General features: G+C 30.5%; 5 protein-coding genes across 5 annotated transcripts; 4 read left to right on the forward strand and 1 right to left on the reverse strand.

Annotated features, from left to right (window-relative positions):
* The first annotated feature begins 5,217 nt into the window (after positions 1-5,217).
* LOC107190451 (DNA polymerase subunit gamma-2, mitochondrial) lies at positions 5,218-6,347 on the forward strand. Its single transcript, XM_015579251.1, has 2 exons — positions 5,218-5,770; positions 5,853-6,347. The coding sequence occupies exons 1-2, from the start codon at positions 5,228-5,230 to the stop codon at positions 6,279-6,281; spliced, it is 972 nt and encodes a 323-aa protein (XP_015434737.1). The 5' UTR covers positions 5,218-5,227; the 3' UTR covers positions 6,282-6,347.
* A 324-nt stretch (positions 6,348-6,671) lies between these two features.
* On the reverse strand, positions 6,672-7,691 carry LOC107190449 (ER lumen protein-retaining receptor). The gene is made up of 3 exons (XM_015579249.1): positions 7,487-7,691; positions 7,188-7,377; positions 6,672-7,107 (listed from the first exon to the last, which is right to left on the reverse strand). Exons 1-3 carry the CDS (start codon positions 7,575-7,577, stop codon positions 6,750-6,752), a joined length of 639 nt encoding a protein of 212 aa, XP_015434735.1. The 5' UTR covers positions 7,578-7,691; the 3' UTR covers positions 6,672-6,749.
* A 1,409-nt stretch (positions 7,692-9,100) lies between these two features.
* On the forward strand, positions 9,101-10,532 carry LOC107190431 (probable malonyl-CoA-acyl carrier protein transacylase, mitochondrial). Its single transcript, XM_015579228.1, has 3 exons — positions 9,101-9,122; positions 9,192-9,891; positions 9,964-10,532. The coding sequence occupies exons 1-3, from the start codon at positions 9,101-9,103 to the stop codon at positions 10,403-10,405; spliced, it is 1,164 nt and encodes a 387-aa protein (XP_015434714.1). The 3' UTR covers positions 10,406-10,532.
* A 1,281-nt stretch (positions 10,533-11,813) lies between these two features.
* Positions 11,814-13,042, forward strand: LOC107190454 (probable small nuclear ribonucleoprotein Sm D1). The gene is made up of 4 exons (XM_015579255.1): positions 11,814-11,910; positions 12,071-12,147; positions 12,582-12,779; positions 12,866-13,042. Exons 1-4 carry the CDS (start codon positions 11,897-11,899, stop codon positions 12,946-12,948), a joined length of 372 nt encoding a protein of 123 aa, XP_015434741.1. The 5' UTR covers positions 11,814-11,896; the 3' UTR covers positions 12,949-13,042.
* A 1,258-nt stretch (positions 13,043-14,300) lies between these two features.
* LOC107190453 (28S ribosomal protein S24, mitochondrial) lies at positions 14,301-15,145 on the forward strand. Its single transcript, XM_015579254.1, has 3 exons — positions 14,301-14,481; positions 14,578-14,758; positions 14,856-15,145. Exons 1-3 carry the CDS (start codon positions 14,455-14,457, stop codon positions 15,143-15,145), a joined length of 498 nt encoding a protein of 165 aa, XP_015434740.1. The 5' UTR covers positions 14,301-14,454.
* The last annotated feature ends 5,362 nt before the right edge of the window (positions 15,146-20,507 follow it).

Here is a 20,507-nt window from a genome sequence, read left to right on the forward strand (position 1 = left end):
ACGTATTATGCAAACGTATACAAATGTAATGGCCATTTTTTCATTAACCATTTCTGTAAGTTTCTGTACTTTTTCTAGCAGAAACTGACTTCACTCATGATGAAATAAAATAAAATAAATTCAGAATATCGATTTAAACACGGCGGCCATTACTTTTGCATACAACAAATAGAGATTGACAGAAAAATACAGACACGTTGATGAAATTTGATTAAATAACATGCGAATTTATCAACTTTTCAAACACCAATCTCTCGAAATCGAAGTCTTGAATGAAAAAACAATTTCAGCATATGTTTTCGATTTATTTTTGTAATTTGTAGATACAATATTGTTTTAAAAGGTATAATTTATCGTGCGAGGAAAAGGAATCGATTATTCAGGTGTAGAATTGAGTGCCAACGCCGAACCCATCAGTAATCCTTCTTATTCACATAACGTTAATATGATTACCGTATCTGTCGTTGACATTACATATTTGCTATGAAAAAATTTAAAGACTATAAGTGGTAATGCAAATTAAAGAATTGTAACTGAGCGATATATATAGATTTACAACGATTGACATACAAAATATATCACTAAAGCTGTTATGTGCTAATGATTCGAAAACTAAGAAATCTATAACCTGTGAATTCTTGTATTTCATTCAATATGGAAGAGTAAAACTACACTAAACTGAAGAAATGAAATTCCATTTTTCTTTTCATAAATTTTGTTCAAAGATAAAAGCTTCAAAACTATCTACAAATAAGAGTATACAGTGAGGAATACGTAATCTTAATGCTCAATTTGAACTGTGTAATATTTATTTAAATAATTTTGAAAACGATTCGCCCGTTGAAAGTAGAGCAATTAAAATACTACTCGCAGTACTCTTAAATCGTATTTCTTAAAATTCAAGACGCATTAGATAGTAATTTTTGAAGATATACATACAGTCGGTACAAACGATATACAGGATATTCGAGTATTAATGGGAAAAAATTTAAGGGGTGACTCTTTGAGGCAAACTAAGACGAAAATCAAGAATAACGAAATTGCGACAAATGCTTCCTTTGTTAGTTATAAGCGTTTAAAAATTGTCCAAAATGATGGCAATTCGCACACACGGAGTGTCAGCGGAGCACGGTTAGTAAGGGACGTACAGTCACTCGAAAGACTCAACGACGTGCAGGAAAAGTAGGTAGAATAGCTATCTACTTACCCGATAGAAGGTATCAATAACTTGTGGCGGCGGTATTTAATTCGAATCCACTTGTATCGCATTAACCCTGATTACTCGATAAAATTCACAGGAAATTTAATATCTTCTTACGAATATTCTCGAGTAGCGAAGGTTAATACCCCCCCTCCCCCTGGTTGTCACGTATAGCAATTGTCCTGTCCACGAATTCCTATAACATTAATCCACACATGCATGTACACCACAGAAGTCCGCGAAAAATGTCCACATGCACACACTACAATTGTCTCGACCGCGAAAAATGTTCACACACTGCGCGATTAATTAGACACGCGCTCGGTTCCTCCGTTGCGTTTACCATTGCACACGTTACATAAAAATAACAGCTACAATAATTAATTTACACTATTTATAATAACCACGTATTCAACTATTAAATAATTACTACGTAAAACTTAGTTTTCCGAACATGAATTGGATTTGCTCGAAAATGCAAGGGGCTCCGTTTGGAAAGGACAACTGTAAATGTTGAACCGATCCTCCCTCGTTAGGATCTATGTGGCATAGTAAGTCGATCCCCACTCTTCTATGGTCAATACTGTTTTGGAAGGAAAAGCTGCACGAGGAAACAGTTTTGAAGGTCGCGTTTCTTGCCGCATTATTGTTACAGCAACATCTATATTTATTTTGTACGCCACTCGGGACCACTCAACGACGATGCCGAGGGTGTGCGAGTCTGGACATTATAAAGTCTTTTGTCTTCTGCAGTGCGACCACCCGCGGATTACCTGTACGTGTTGCTGCCATCGACGAAGACTTTGCTTATTATGTTTCCGGCTGTCCCTCTTAAAATTAACTTGTAAAAAGAACCTTTAACGTCGAATGCTACCTCCAAGCTAGAAATGATTCATGTTACACGGAATATATGTGTTTCACAATTTTCTTCATTTTATTTTTGTAGTTTGTTCATGTATCGTAATGCAAGTGCGACAAATTTCATCTTAATTCCATTCTAATATACGTTTTATATGATTCTTGTTTATTGCATATTCTTATGCGGGTACAAGAACTTCAAACAGTTGGAGTAAGATCGAAGTGGTAATAAAATACACATAGCACATAAAACATACATTAAGTCAATATTGAATGTTTCAGGAATAAAGATATTGTCCTATCGAGCAAAGCTTCGAGAGAAAAGCAATTAACACATGCACTCGTTTGAATCATCGTGCAGCACCTCGTGAAGCAGGACAATGTCATTATACACCGCGACCCTTGCCGCAATTTCCGAACGAGCGATGCAGTCAGTTCTCGAAATTGGGCGTTTTATTAGGTCCAACAGGACGGAACGATCTAACATGGTTGACGCTAATCGTTCCTCGCTCGACGCTTCTCTTGAAAGGACAATACCTTTTTTTCCTGGTTTTAGAATATTCGTATCGTAATCTAGGATCAATCGTAACAGCAGCAGTCGAAGGGACAGAGATGGCTGCGTGTATACATGTGTAAAAGGAAAACGAAGTGCGGAGATGCGAATGCCGAGGAATGACAATACCGCTGCGAAATGTTTCCGATTTTTAGTGATAACTTTTCATACGGGTTGTTGACTCCGCGTGGTCATGTTTTTAAAAAATAAGGTGCTTTTTAAACAGAAATTAATTAAATTATGTTCACAATGAACAGTTAAAAACAGTGGGGCGCTCCGTTTCAAGTATTGTATAAACAAGCCGTCTCCGTCAGCCGACCGTAGTAGACTGCTCCCATCATCGAGCGTACCTTGTATATACCTATCCTATTCATTTTATTTTTTATTTATCCATTATTTCCAATTATCCTATACAAGCTAAGTATCTTAATGTTAGACATATTGATGAATATGAAGCCCACCACATTTAGTTTCCTTGGGTTAATAAAACTCGTTCACGTATGAATGACACTAGCAGCTTGCGGTTGGCCGACGGAGCAAGGTCTTCGTCAATTCAGCAACAAGTACAGGTGAGCTGCGGGTCGTCGCACTGCAGAAAACAAAAGACTTTATCATGTCCAGACTCGCACACCCTCGGCATCGTCGCCGAGTGGCCCCGAGTGGTATACAAAAAAGTGCAGATGTTGTCTGTAACAATAATGCGGAAAGAAACGCGACCTCCAAAACACTTTCCTTATGCAGCTTTTCCTTCCAAAACAGTATTGACCATAGAAGAGTGGGGATCGACTTACTACGCCACATCGATCCTAACGAGGGAGGATCGGTTCAACATTTACAGTTGTCCTTTTCAAACGGAGCCCCTTGCATTTTCGAGCAAATAGAGTTTATGTTCGGAAAACTAAGTTTTAGTTTCTTTAGCGATTGCGTAGTAATTATTTAGTAGTTGAATACGTGGTTATTACAAATAGTGTAACTTAATTATTGTAGGTTAAAAATTAGTACAAATAGTAGTTATAAATGAATTATTGTGCTGTTTTGTTTTGTGTAATGTAGGCGGTGGTAAACGCAACGGAGGAACCGAGCAGGGGTCTAATTAATCGCGCAGTGTGTGAACATTTTTCGCGGTCGGGACAATTGCAGTGTGTGTGTGGACATTTTTCGCGGACTTCTGTGGTGTACATGCAGAAATGGATTAATTTCATAGGAATTCGTGGACAGGACAATTGCTACACGTAACAACCAGGGGGGGGGGTGTATTAACCTTCGTTACTGGATGATATTCGTAAGAAGATATTTACATTTCCTGCGAATTTTATCGAGTAATTAGGGTTAATGCGATACAAGTGAATTCGAATCAAATACCGCCGCCACAAGTTATTGACATCTTCTACCGGGTAAGTAGATAGCTATTCTACCTACTTTTCCTACATGTCGTTGAGTCTTGAGCCTTTAGTTATTACTGTACGCGCCTTATCAGCCCTGTCTCGGTGACAGCCCGTGGCATGTGGATTGCCATCATTTAGGGCCATTTTTAAATACATAACTAACAAACGAAGCATTTGTCGCAATTTCGTTACTCTTGATTTTCGTCTTATTTTTCCTCCAACATCCTGTATATCTATGGCGCGACTGAACTCATGTACCTAGAAATGAGAAGACGGAAAGCATGGTCCCATTTCTAGGTTCAAGACTGAACCATAAGACCGTAGTGCCCTCTCTTCGTGTCAAAGTTTGAAAGTACACTTGGCGTCTTTAAGAGAACACCCTCACCACGGGAGTTTCCGGCCTATGGTTACGACCGTGCGTGACCGTGCTATAGCGCATCAGGGCGCATGCGCCTAATCTTAGTTTTAAAACATAATATAACATTTATTTCAACACTTGAAATAAATTTATCAAGTGGTAAAAGGCCCTTACCCCACGATACTTTTTCCCCTAGCGGAAGCTGAGTTTGTGCATTAGTGTAAATACGATTGCAGCGCTGTGTGGTCAATGTAAAATTCACGAAACTTTCGTACTTCCCTACGGGATCACTCCCACCACGAGAGTTCCGGACCTGTGTATACAACCGTGCTCTAACCTACGTATTATCAACAATTAGTTTATTACTAATCATAGTAAAAAAAATAAGTTATCCGATAAAGTATTTAAAATATGAATGCTTAAATATTCGATAACTAGTTGTATCGTAAATAATACATAGATACACAAATGGAAATTTTTCGCTATACACAAGGACTGAAGAGTACTAGTTCAATATTATTCTTAAATTTATTTTCTCGTTACTATTGTGTATCAAGTTTAAATAAAAGAAAACAACTACATGAAAAAAGTATAAAAGAAGCAACGGTTCATAAAATTGAGAAATTATCTTTGCTTGATTTCAAGTGCGGACAGAGTACTTGTGTATTAGAAGCAGCGATTAATTTTACGGAATGTATACGAACTGCAAAAATTAATCAAACAATAGAACCTATGTACACTCCATTTGAAGAACAATTAATTCCTTTACGAGATGATATTGTAAAGACTAATACTAAAAATACTGTTATCAAGAATGCTGCTGTTTTAGAAGAAGAATATTTTGTAGCGCCTTTAAACAGTATTAAAAAAACATGACTGTAACACGTATTTTAAAAGAAATAAGTACAAATTTTATTAACTTCACAGATCATGGTTTTATGTATGGACCTCAAGGTAGAATGTTATTAAGAAACCTTGAAGAACATTGGTTTTTACATTGCATTACAATGTCATTATATAATATATTCTTGTCAGAAAAGTCTACTAGCACCCTAAATTTGTTAACTAAAAGTCCAATAGGTGAAATTCCATTTGGATTAGCTACACTAAAAGATTCAAACAATTCTTGGAATAAAAGTATTCAACCAATGGATATTGAGGTAGAAAATCACAAAATTGCAGAAGTAGCTATTTTTCACAATAATACAGAAGCTAAAGACTCATATCATAAACTGCAGAAGGAACGTAAAATTTGGTGGCGTAAATTAGCTCAGTATCCTTCTAGATTCAAAATTACAGAACCAAAGAAAACAGAAAATTTTGATTTCATCGACATAGAAGGACAATTTCCATTTGGTACCATTACAGTGGAAAGAATAACTTACCATACTAACATTCAAAATTTATTGCAGCAGGTGACTTCTTTCTTCTTTTTTAACTGTTAATTTATGAATGTTTAAAAATAAAAATCGTTTACATGGAATATTTTATTTTCAGATTGATATTAAAAAAGGTCTTGCCGACATACAAATGGTCGAACATGTAGTGTCTCTAGATTGGGGTTGCTTAGCATTACTTTGTGATGCTTATGACATAAATGAAACAGCTAAAATGCATATACATCCTAAACTAGCACCACACAAAGTCGCGATTCATATAAAAAAGTCGAAGAATGAAGCCACTGTTGGGAACGATGATTTAAATCGCTTTGTACTTTACTTAAATAATATGCTAAGAAAAAAGGGCCTGAATACTATATTAACCAGTTCAGAAGAAGTTGTAAATATGTGCTTGGTCCCCTTTATAGTTTTAGTTGACAGGACTAGTCTTGAAAATGGCATTATATATGTAACAAACAGATCAACAACTCTCAGTCAAGCAATTCACATAACTGATTTAGTAAAATATATCATAATGCATTGTTAACCAATCAATATGGTTGAATATTTTGTATTAATAAAACTTTTGTATTGAGCTTTTAAAATATATTATTAGCACAAATGTTGTTTTAATTAATAAGGAATATAACAAACTAGAAACAGTAATGAATTTTGTTTCAGTTTTGTATTTGATATATTAATCACTAATCTGTGAAATACGCAGCTACTTTATTCTGTCATAGTATTTTTTTAAAATTCAGTATGTTATTAAATCAATAAGAACGACATTCCAAAAAGTAAATGTAACCATATGAAATTAAGATGAAAAGTTACACATATTGACGATTAGCGAAAGTACAAGAAACTGGAATGCTGCGTACGTAATAAAATGTACACTTCATACAACAGCATTTCTTAATCATTTAGGTATTGCCAAAATTTATATAAACTCAATTAATATGGTACCACTTCGATTAGCGCTTAAATTATTTCAAATAATAATACTTGTAAACAGCTAAGCAGGTAATTGTAATTTCTTTCCTTTGAGGACTTTGGTAATGTAGAGGTAGAAAAAGTCACAATAAAGAACTGTTTGTACTAAACCAGCAATTATAGCAATTAAATCGTAATGGTCTTCTGCATAAAAGCGATAGAGCCAATTTAACAAATAAAGTCCTCTATACGATCCCAAAGCAAAGAGGTAGTGACTGGTAATGCTTTCTGCTTCTCCTGTTTTCGACACCAAAAATAATTGTGGCAATATTGCTACAGATTCCAAATAAATGCTGAATGTCCATAGAACTTCCATAATAGTAAATTCATGATTAATTAATAATGCCAATACTAATGTAGGCAGAATTAAAAACTCGATTCTGAAAGCAATTAATAAGTTGAAATATACATACAATACAATAAAAAGTGAGTCTAACACTAAGTAATTATAAAAACATACCTAAATGTATCATGATTATGATCATACGTTGCTTTACATTTTACATAAATTAAAAACACTGTAGCATAGGAAGTTGCAATGAAAATGACTTTCATAAATGTGTTATATGCTGAAATGTATGTTGTCACCAGATCTAGGTAACGCATTGTATATACAGTTGCAAATAAAATCTGTGATTTGCCGCTAATACCTGTAAGATTAAGAAAAATTGGCTATTGTGGAAAGAAATATTCACTGGTCAAAAAGGTATGCATTAATATCTATATAGTAAAGGTGTAAATAATATTAGTATCAAATACCGGCACAGCTCCGTGTTTTCCATATTTTGAGCAGAAGAATTATGATCGCAAGAATATGCGATAAATCGCCTAATAGTCGAAATATATTCATGTTTTCAGTTATTCAAAGATAATTTTTCTAAGAAAGTAAAAACCTCACAGACCTAACTCGCAAAGCATACAAAATTGTACAAAATATGACGTGGCTTTGGCTGCAACATCAGCAGATGGCCGACCGATCAACCCCGTTTTGAGATACTATATCTTTACTGTTCTGAAATGTTTGTAACAAAATTATAGTAGATGTGAACGTATGCTATTTTTGAGTCAATATTATTTCTACAAACAAAGTATTAATAAGAAATGTAGTAAACATATATAAGAAAAAAAAAATAAAGGTTTAATAAAGCGTTTGATGCATTTTTACCAATTATTTTTTATAATTTTTCCTATTCACTTACGCTTTGCGTTAAGAATAATCTGTCATTCATTATTTTGATTATTTGAAATATATAAGCGCCAAAATATTTTAATCGCCTATAAGAGAATGAGCTACTAGGGACATAGTTCTAGTAACAATGCGATAATTGAAAAGCATTCAAGCAATTATTTACCAGTGCCTGAATACTTGATGTTGACTAGAGATGGCGTGCAAAATCACTAACGGTGATTTATCACAGTGATCGCCGAATCACGATAACGGTCGTGATTTAACTTCATTCACGACTGTGATTGCGATTTTTTTATCTTGAGTGAATTTGCTCACTGCGATCATAAGTCTTTGATCTTTAAACAGATAAACGTTTAATTACTCGCTAAAAACTTTCGTTTTTAAATGTTTAATTAAACATTTAAAAACGAAATTACTCTTTGTGTTTGTAAAAATCAGTAGAAAAAATAAGAAATTCTAAAAGAATGATTTGCTAGGTAACATGTAGATTATAATTTATAATCATTAATTTATTCATTATTCTTCATTGTTTCTAATTATTCCTTCACTTTATACGATATAACTCGAATTTTTGATTTGATGTCGTTAATATAAAATATACAGATTATGTGTCGCGTGTAAAGAACTGTTAGGTTTCTCCACCAATCAGAAACGATCACGAGAAATTACGAATCACTGTGAAAAATCACCGTGATTGGGAACGAACATGATCCAATCACGAGTGATTCACAAGTAGCAGTTCACGCCATGTCTAATATTGACTGATGTTGACCAATGTTGACGCTAAGAACAAGTAGGCTGAAGTAGATATTAAACGAATGCTGCATAATTTCTTACAATATTGTTATTGTATATACTAGAATACTAGAATATTGGAAAAACAGAAAATTCTAGATACAATTTTATAGATTTGTAAAATATTAAAATTATTTAAATATATCATCACGTTATGTTAAAGTATTAATTAATTATTTGAACTATATACCTGTAATAATTAATTTCAAAAATTTAATTTAAGTTATACATTCTATTTGCTCACGAGTTTTACCCACAAATTGTGGCAGTGTACATATTGCTTCACAAGTGAGTTATAGGTTGTTGTTAATGAACGAAATTCACACATAACTTATGTTACTTTATAAGTTCGTTTTACAAATTTTTGAACTTCGTTAAGATCAATAAATATGCTTCAACGAACGTTATTCGGTAAAATATTTGTTTCTTTGCCAAACCGTTTTTGGTTAGGACATTACACTAAATTCTCCAGTAATGTAGGTAACGATCAAGATAACAAATCTGAATCAACAGATGAATTTGTAACAAATGATGAATCTGTCTACAACACAAAACACATTGAACAACTTCTTAATGAATCTGCAACATACAAAGATATAAACAATAATGAGTGGGCAACTACACCGTATCCTGCAGACGTAAAGAGTCCAATAGAAGAAAAAAAACCACGAATAGATCCAAAAGATACCTGTGTTCTATTGTTTCCTGGACAGGGTACAATTAAAGTTGGCATGATCAAACAATATATACATATACCTGATGCTAGAGATCTTTTTGAAATTGCAAATGAGATACTTAATTATGATTTATTAAAGATTTGCTTAAATGGGCCTCAAGAGAAACTTGATAGAACTGAATTCAATCAAGCTGCCACAGTAGTTTCATCATTGGCTGCCTTAGAAAAACTTCGTGAAAGAAACCCAAATGCATTTAACACTTGTATTGCCACAGCAGGTTACAGTGTAGGTGAAATAACTGCTTTAATTCTCTCTGGTGCTATAACATTTGAAGATGGAATTAGATTAGTTTGCGTCAGAGGCAAAGCTATGCAATTTGCTTCTGACAGAGTACCTCAAGGAATGTTGTCTGTAACATGCACGCCAAAAGCACAACTTCATAAGGCTTGTACAGATGCAAAACAATGGGCAATAGAGATGGGTGTTCAAGAACCAGTGTGCAGGTAAAATAATTTTATACAATTTACATAGTAAGTATAAATATGTAAGATACAAGTGTAATTTACTTATTTCAGCGTTGCAATTTTTATGCATACAGAGAGGAAAATATTAGCAGGAAATATAGAAGCATTACAGTATATTGAAAATAACCAGAAAGAATTGGGTTTCTCAAATGTAACTAGATTACCAGTATCAGGAGCGTTCCACACACCATTAATGCAACCTTCTTTGAAGTCTATTTCGGAAATGTTAAATTCTGTTTCGATTAATGAACCAAGGTGTCAAGTATATTCAAATTACAAAGCTCAACCATATACGAATTTAAGATTCATGAAAAAATATATATTAAAACAAATTATTTCACCAATCAAATGGGAACAATGTATGCAATCTATATATAACAGGCCACCAGATACCCCATTTCCAAAAACTTATGATGTAGGATCAACAGGAAGAATGAGAACCATTTTAAAGTTGATTAATTTGAAAGCATCACAGTCGTGCATTGTAATTTGATTCAATATCATATTATCAAACTGTACATATTACTTTTATAAGTTCTTTAAACTTAATACATTTGTACATAAATATGGAATCTTACATTCAAATCAAGTATAAAGTTTCATATTTACTCATAATGTATACGATGCAGCTTTTGTTAAAATATAAAACAAGGGAATAAATTTGTATTTTGTATTATATTGCTATAAAACTATTTCCTCAAAAGTCTAGTATATTTTAACGGAGTTTTTTCGCTAAGTCCTTCAACTGTACCATAAATAAATGTAGAATCTCAATTATAGAATAAGTATAAACTTCAATGATAGTATGGAATTAGTGAATTTTTTAATTAAAGTTAAGTACGAGTTCAAAAAAGTTAATATTTACAATAGTATCAAATATAATAGCGTTCATAAAATTTAAATAAATAGCGGTATAAAGCATTTTCTTTTTAGTAAGTACTTTCATTGTCATCTTCACCGTTTTATACAGGGTCTGCTATAGTAGTGATATAAACCCAGAAGGTGGTGGTATTTTATTAAAAAATAAATCGAAAACGTAAAATATCGTTTTCTAAGGTAACGCTTAGTTTTGAAAGAAATTAAGTTTGAAAATTCGGTTTCACGCATGTTCTATTTGTATGTGTTCTATATGTTCTATTGTATTTCACGCTACTTCTACTTGTAAGAAACACTGAGCGTGATTCAAGTATTGTCAGAATTTCATTTACCGCATGGTCTTCTATCACTTCACATTAAATTATCGTAGAAAATAAATTATGATTATTAACATAAGTATTTAAAAATAAGCTCCCTATAAACAATTTGCGCGCCGATTTGCAGCTGATATTGACAACATCTGTCTACAAATCCATAGCCATCTGTTTTCACATTTCGTTTGGGTTTTGCCAGATAGAGCCTGCTGACAGAATCGTGCAGCAGATTGACGGCAGATTGTTCATAGTAGACCCTGCATTAAATCTCTAGCTATTCTGGTTACAAAAGCTTATAACAGACGTTGGACAAAATCTGCCTATGTAGAGTTAGCTGACTAGATTCTGGATACTTGTATACCATGATTATAATACACGTATAAATACAATTTATGTATTTTATGTATAGCTTAGAGTGTAGTATGGATAAACAATTTCTATACTATTTAATAAATGTAACTTAAATTTCTTAGTCAATTTAGGGCTTGAAACGGTAAAATAATTTTACGATTTTGTGCGGCTTCACGCCACAGAACATCGTAGCATAGATGGGAATGCTATTTTTCATATAGTCTTCTGGAAGGCAGGGGCAAATGTAGAGTGGCTAACTATTTTGTTCGGGGCTGTATTCAACGAATCAAATATGCTGAATAAAGTTTGTCAGAATAGTAACAACTTGTTCTCTTAACGATGTATTTTGGAACACGTTATTGTGTACAAGCGTTGTACGCGTTTAATAGGTAAGAGAGGTTATGATACAAGCCGGAATTACAAGTTTCTGAAATAATAGTAATATGAAGCTAGTAAGGTATGTAGAATTAAAAAATATAATAAATTTATTCTTTTAAATATGTATATACAAGAGTATATGTGAACAGATCAATGACTCATAATAACAATCGATTATGTAGTATGTTATCCCGCCTTCAAGTCTATCTTAATTTTCTAATAGCAATGAATAATTTCAGATTTTTGATGAAACTCAGTCATGAGACTGTAACAATAGAATTAAAGAATGGAACTCAAGTACACGGCACTATTACCGGTATGTCAATATAACCTACACAGTGCAACTATATATACATGTATACAATTTTAATTATTTTGGAAATATGTATTAAATATTTAAAAGTTAGTACAATATTAATCAATTTGGAAGCAAATTAGTGCATATCTTGCAATTTATTCTTCAATATACAATGTTATTAAGACTCGGGATTGTGAGAACATTATAATACCAATGTATCAAATATGAATTAATTTTGTAACTATTACAGTAATTAATAACTGTAATTGCATAAGTTAAATATAATTAAGTGCTATGTGCATGAATTACTCAACTCGTACGTTTAACAACATAAGTAAGATATTGGTTTTACCTTAATGACTTTTGTATACATTTATAGCAGCATTTAATCACTAATAAAGTATAAAGTGAGTATATTTTTTTAATTAAAATTTTATAATATTTTCTTTAAGGAGTGGATGTGGCAATGAACACACATTTAAAAACAGTTAAAATGACTATAAAAAATAGAGATCCTATACAATTAGACACTTTAAGTTTACGAGGCAATAATATAAGATATTATATACTGCCAGATTCATTACCACTTGAAACATTACTCATAGATGACACACCAAAAGCCAAAGCTAAGAAAAAAGAAGCTGCAAGAGGTTTGAATAATACTAAACAATTTTGTTACAATTTTGAATGTATAAGTACACATAAACTTACATTTATTGAGCTGGATTATTTTTAGGAGCCGCACGTGGCAGAGGACGAGGTGGACGTGGTACTAGAGGTGGTCGTGGTGGGCGTGGTAGAGGAAGAGGCAGACGATAGTTACACATGTTTTAATTAAAAATATCTAATTAAACTTTGGCCCATTTAAAAAAAAAGATTTATATTTACGTAATGTACTACTACATAACATTGACACAACTGAATAAATTGTACTGATTTTGTAACTTAATGTCAGTATTTCGTATTATGCTCTCTTTTTGTAACTTCGTAAAAATGTGGCTTTACTAAAATTAATATGTCATGAATTTAAACGAATCTAATTTTTGCCGCATTAAATTATATCTTCATTAGCGCTATAATACAGAAAAATTTATAAACCGGAAACAAATTTTTTATCGATAATGATACATTCGAGTTCAGTGTGCAAACCAACTATAAAATATGACAAAGAAAAACTATTAGTGTCCATTCATACATTTGAAAGGTTGATATAAAATGAAATTATGTATGTTTTCGATTGGCGATCTACAAAAACTTGAAACTATTAATTTTTAAGTAATTATGAATTCAGTCATAAAAATTTAGGTTTCATAAGGAACTGTCATTTATTTGAATAAAAAGTTTCTTTCATATTTATTTGTGCAATATAATGACTTACTAATAATTTTTCACTAAAAATCATTCAATTCAAGTTTCAAATTCAACCTCTAAATAATATAAAACGAAAACACATTAAGTACATCGATTGTGAAAATAGTTGCTATGAGAGTGTTAATATTAGGTTATATGGTTTTATAAAATAATCTATACAAGTCTTTTAGGTTTGAATGCTTCATATAGATTGAATAATTATTTACATAAATGTTTATAAGGTGAATAACGTTGTTATGATAAAATTATAAAATCAATATACAATTTAAAATTTGAATTTAACGAATTTCTAATATACATTTTCAAATGGTGGAAGCTTCTGGTCCGGCCTGCTAGTTGTTGCTGTCATCTGACGTTATTCTGCCGTCAGTTTGCTTACTGGGTTCTACATGGGTAAGGACAGGGAACTTTTTTTAAAAATATAATCATTTTACGAAGAAACTTTTCGTTTAAAATAAGTATATGTAAATGATTGAAAAAACCGTTATTTAAATTTTCTATATACCTTACAAACATTTGATTGGGTACATACCCAACAAACCTACAAATACCCCTGTATCCATTTCTCATCCAATCCCAGCCTTCGATGCTTGCCGTGCTGCAGAGGTACGATGTTTTACATCCCTTGCATTAATTAATGACCACCAAATGTTCAAATTAGGTCACCAATAACCACCAAACGACCACCATGTGATTAGGTATAATGAAAAGTTAGAAAGTAAAGTGTCCGGCTAACTTCACATAGCTTGTTTTTCAGGACCTTCAGGACTTCTGAAAACTACTTTCGAGAGACAAGTGTGGAATGCAAAACTTTCGTAGTTTTATTTTAAACTGTTGGTATATCTGTTGTGTATGGATGAAAAGTGGTACATATTCAAATCCGGTGTATCTAATTCTTCTATATTGAATTAAATACAATTGTGTCTGTTTCTAATAAATATCAACGTAAAAAAAATGAGTGTAACGTCATATATGCGTGCTGTACGTATATGTACAGTATTAATTGTGCTTTTTTTTGTAACATAACCTCCCTTGCGGTTACTGTAAACATTAAAAAAATATTCAACTTCTTTTCAGATGTTGACGATTAAGCAAGATTGCCCTTTAAAAAGATACATTCATATTAGCGGAGTACATAATAAAACACAGGCTGGGCGTTACAGGCCTATACCAAAAAAACCTCAATCATTAACATATGAAATGGCAAATCCTCCTCATTATATTGTTGCTAGAAAGTCTTGGAATTCTTGGAATACTTGTATGTGAACAAAATTTCTTTCAGCTGTGGTTTCATTACAATATTTTGAATTTAGCTTATATAATATATTAAATTACTTTTTATATTTTCTCTCTAGCTAATGTAAAAGATGGTAATAGACCATCAGAATCTGCTGTGGAGGATATATTTATACGGAATTTTATAAATGGAACATGGCATAATTTAGTTTTAAATGAGGTAATTATTAAACGACAACATAATGTAATCAGAATTGCTGTTATTGTTATACGAAGGATTACAGCCATTAAAATGTATTACTTAATGGGCTATTGTGAAGAACTATTAAGTTATTGGCTGCATTGCCCAGTTAAAATGGAAATTGTAACCGTACAAGAAAAAGAAGACGTTGTATACAAAGTAATATAAATAGGTATACTTGTATATGTATATATATATCCTTGAATACAGTTATATTTAAATTATAATAATGTAAATAAACGTATTACAACAATAATAGTGGTTACATTCTGCTATTATGTAACATTTTCAACTGAATACCTTAAAGATCTTAAGCAATTAAATACAGGGGATATCAGATATAACTTACATTAAACCTTTTGTTTTATCTCCTGTTATTTTTTTGCAAAAATGTAAGTATTTATAGAAATTTAACTTCAAAACATTTTCATTTTTATGTTAGTAGTGGTAAAATATGTACATATATACAGTGACTAACTTTAGAGTCATTATTTATTGAAACTTACTTCTAATACAATTATAGACAGATAAATCATAGAAATACACAATAATTCTGCTTCTTTAATATTTTCAATTTATTTTACGTTAGTTAATAAATTGTTACATTCAATCATGACTCAAACGCAGCCCATATACAATCATTGCATTTTCAATAAAAAGTAAATTACATGTCGCTTGAAAACAGGTGTTTAAATAAAAAGGGTATTTAAGTGCAGACTGATAGAGCATTCAAACTTTTTTATATATTCTACTAAACACATTCTCTCCTTCATTATGTCCTTACAACTCTTGTTTTCAATATTCAATCAGGACCGTGTTGTTACTTATTTGTACTTTCCATAAATCTTTGAGTATTTATATAAGTGTACAGTAATGAGGAATCATCTGTAATTAATAAACTATGATTTATTGTACTGAGAAAAAAGTTTATGATATGCCAGACATTAAAATTATTGCAACAATTAAAACACTATAAAAGTATGAATAAAATCTGTAAATTCATAACAATGTTGTATACTTCATATGCTTTCGTCAAAATATTTAATAATTAAAAGTTCAGAAGATATTTAAGCAAATTCATAGATGTACATTTTCTAACAAAATTTTATGTGTTGAAACATATTTTGTTTTAGAAAACTAAAAAGAGAAAATTTTATTAAATAATTCTCGATTCCAACATTTCCACTACGCAAATAAAGAATGTCCAAAAGCATACACGAAATCTGATTGAATTTACAATATTAACACCGAGATGTAATTATCTTTATGACGGACGCAAGAATTATGTTGCAATGTTTACAATTTTTTGATCATGTTTTTATAAAAGTACAGGCTGAAATGTGCTGTGCTTGTCTTATTTTACTCTACTATTACATTCTTATCCATGGAAGTCAAAAATGTACATTGTAGCGCCAAACTGTGTAGAATGTAAAAAACATTGGTAGTCCATTGCAGTATATTTCAGTAAACAACTATTGTTATTTTCACCAATTGTCTTTGGATTTATATTAAGTATTACATTTTACTTAGTGTAATGGGAGTATCTGTAAACAATGATACATAAAAGTGTCTATTTACTGAAAACTGTAATTATTGTTCAAAATGAAAGTGGACATAATAAACAAAATTATATTAATACATCTGCAAATGTTCTGTTTATTTTATAATAAGGATTATCCTTTACTGCTAAAATATGTTAGAAAATTATTTTTTTGGTGTCACTGATTACACTGTATGATATATTCTGTATTCGAAGTGTATTTTCAAATAAGTAAACAGTATATTCTGATAACACATAAATTATCGTTTTATATAACTTATTTTAAACAGCAATACAATTCTACACAGTACTGCGCATACAGTGCATATTATTTACGTATATACCCTTAAACTATGTAGTATTCCCAGAATTACAAAGTACAGGCATCTACAACATATAATCGATCAAAGTGTAGACGACGTACTAAACATTTTAAACAACATAACTTGATGATTGCTTCTTTACCTAGAATTGACAATCAATATTTAATCACATAAAAATATTCACCTATCATCAACTAATCTAAACCTAACATTAAATTTTCTACATAATGGAGAGGCTCAGAAGATTGAGAATTAACATAGTTAGAAACGATGCTGGTATTTTAACAATACTTAAAGATTGATCAAACTACTTTTGACAGATTCATTTCTTTAGTGACATAGAATTATTAAATTTGAATTGAAAGAATTTTGTAGTAGTTCGATGAATTCTCATGATACAATTGCATTTGAAATTCGAAAAACACTACTCTTATTTTGATAATACTAAACAAGTATTTAATTTTTTTGGAACATTATCAATCCTTCTTTTTATCATAAAATTTAACACGATTTTTCAAGGAAGTACTTATCGCAAACTTAAAAGGACACCTTAAAATGAAATTGTTACTGTATTATTCGTCTTTTCATGAACATGGAATGATTCTGTTTGTAACATGCCATAATTAAATTGTAAAATAAAATACTTGAATGTCTTTTTAATACATATCTTTGTAAAAATCATTGAAATTTATTGCTAAAAAGTATACATTTTTAAAAATATTTTTTTTATGTACCTAATATATTACTTTATGCGATAAGGAATTTATACAGGCAATCAATTGAAGCACAAAAATACACTTTCTAGTGAGTTGAGATGTATGTAGTCGAGACTGTTATAAAAATTAGTTAAATGAAACTGGCATTATCCAGTTATTAAAGTAAAATGTTTATCTAAATCGGTGGTTCTATCTAAGTACTCCATTTATTGTCATACTTGTATGATCATTTCATTCTCTAAACAATTCTATTTGCCATCAGTTATAATATACAAACATAGATATACTGAAATATTAATTACGATATCTAATAATATAATTTTAATATAGCACTAGTTGACTAGAGTAAATTGATTTGTTCTAAATCGGTAAGAAAGGATATTTATTGGTACTAACAATTTTTTTGTGTATAGAGAGATGAAATTGTAGAAAATGATATTATAGAAACTAATCTGAATGTTTATAAACATTTGTTAGACTGTCTTCGTTTATAGTCTTATGTATTTTTTCCTATCACAAGTATTTTATTAAGTATTAATACTGTTTCATTTGACTAAGCAATAAAAAGTTGAACTTGACATTTTCTCACACATGAATGCACCTAATATGCATGTAACTTAGATTTGTTAAGCATTGATATGATATTTTCTTGCCCTTCAGGGATGTTTCTAAAATATTCTCATTGATGCATTATACAAAATATCACATTATGTAAATTTTGTATAATATTGAAACATATTTATAAATTGAATGTGAATAACTAAATTTTTATGAGAATTCATCGAACATTGTTAAGAATGTGTTGAATACAGTGTAAGACATTTCTAAAACTATTCCTATATTTATTTTGTAGAAAAGAAACATTATCTTTAATATAGGAAAGGATTAAATCTTTGTTGCTTTTTACAGTGTACTTCGTATTACAGTTTATATGAATTTACATTAGCAAAAGTGTTGTTATCACACTAAAGAACAGTAGTTCTCAAGTTCGTTTTTGTTGTGGCAAAACAATAAAGAACCGGCTTAGTATTTAGATGAGACACATGTTATAATTAAATCAATTTAAAATTTATGTTTATTTTATCATTCCTTTTTAGTTTAATCATACATACACAGATTGAAAAGAACTGAATCAATGATGTTTTAAATTGATGTCCTTAGTATTAAAACTAAGTCAATCATTGAAAGGAACGTTGACATTGAGAACCACTGTGTTCAGAATACAGTACACATATGAAGTCTAAGCTAAATGGTTATATTAATCATTAATCTTCTCGAGCTTCTATTTGTCAAAGTTATTTTGAATACTATGGCACAAACTTTGTGTGCCAAAATGCACGAGAACGCATTTTGTTGTATAATGCTTTGATACTTGTTCGAACAGGGTGATAAAGGTGTTACGTGCTTGGTTTGTTAACATTTGAAATAAACTGCTTTGATTGGATTTAGTATAGAAAATATTTAAATAATTTATATTATTCCTCTAATATTTTCCAAATGAAATATAGTCGTCTATTTATACATTAAAATATTTAAATTACAATTAATTTTATAAGCACTCATACTTTGTTGATAAAATATAATAAAAAGTTATGTATGGAAACTCTTAAAAAATGTGTTCAAATGCTGTGCATTGTATCCCAATACAACCTGTTTTTATACATTGATGCTATTTGTTTTATCCATCAAAAATAGCAAAGTACAGTTTTTTAAATGAAACTTTCAAACATTATTTTTACAAAGAATTAAATGTAGTAAAATGTAAAAATAATGTTACTGCCTTGCTGTAAAAAACGTAGAGGTATTGTCAGGATTAAAAAGTGTTTAAATTCTAAACTTAATACGTAATATCATATAAAAATCATTGATAATTCTAATTTTTATTTTATTTTAAGAAATTTCATATTATGTGAGAAACAATTACAATACAACAATTAATTTGTCCTATTATATTAAATGAATTAATTAAAAAAAAAAGAAAATGTATGAATTTGAAACTACTCACTGTTCAGCTCTTGAAAAGATTTTGTCACATGAAGCGTTAACATCTAGTATTATATTACTAATTGATGTTAAAAAAGGTACATGTACTGTAAAAAGAATTAAGACATTAATTTTTAAAAACCACAAAGTATAATGTATAATTTCAATTTAGGCCCCAAATTATGAGTAACCGTTGTAGTATATTTTGTGTATCCATTGTTCATTTGATTGAGTGATAATATGGTTTATGGATAATCCATTAATGCATATACAAATAGACACTGCCATTTCTATTCTCATTAATTAAAACTAGAATGTAATTATCTACTTTATACAACATTTACTACACACATGACTTTGATAAACTAATTGCATACTACCTGTATAATTCAGTTGTTGTTTTTGCCAAATATAAATGGAACATAGGCTCATTTTATTCCAATCACATTTATTATGTACAATCAAGTATCTGTAATGTATGGTCGCCTTATTTGAAAGACATCTAGAAACACTATTGTAAATAAAGCACCCATTTAATTTTTTTACATCTTGTGAAATATTACTCTTCTGTATAAATGTTTTGTTTTAGCAATAGTAAAAAAATAAAAATGAATATTTTAATTAAGCAAAAGTAAAATATGTAAAACTCACAGTACTATCAGAAAAATACCATAAAAATTTGAAATGTATAATAAACTTATGTGACAGTTACCATATTACGCATGCAATATTAACATAGAAAAATATTTATTGCAATATTGTCTTTGTTATTTAAGTAATTCGACAAAAAATCTAATAAATGACTAATCTAAATAAGTGCCTTTAAAATTTAAAAGAAAACATCAAATCATTTCTGGTACAAACAAAATTAGATGTTTTCTTATTAATATAATGGGTTTAATATAATTAATGATTACGGAAATAAAATTTCTGTGAGTAATATATCAATGTAAAAGATATTACATTGA

This window comes from Dufourea novaeangliae, unplaced genomic scaffold (genome assembly GCF_001272555.1).
Source record: "Dufourea novaeangliae isolate 0120121106 unplaced genomic scaffold, ASM127255v1 scaffold199, whole genome shotgun sequence".
Taxonomy (NCBI): Eukaryota; Metazoa; Arthropoda; class Insecta; order Hymenoptera; family Halictidae; genus Dufourea; species Dufourea novaeangliae.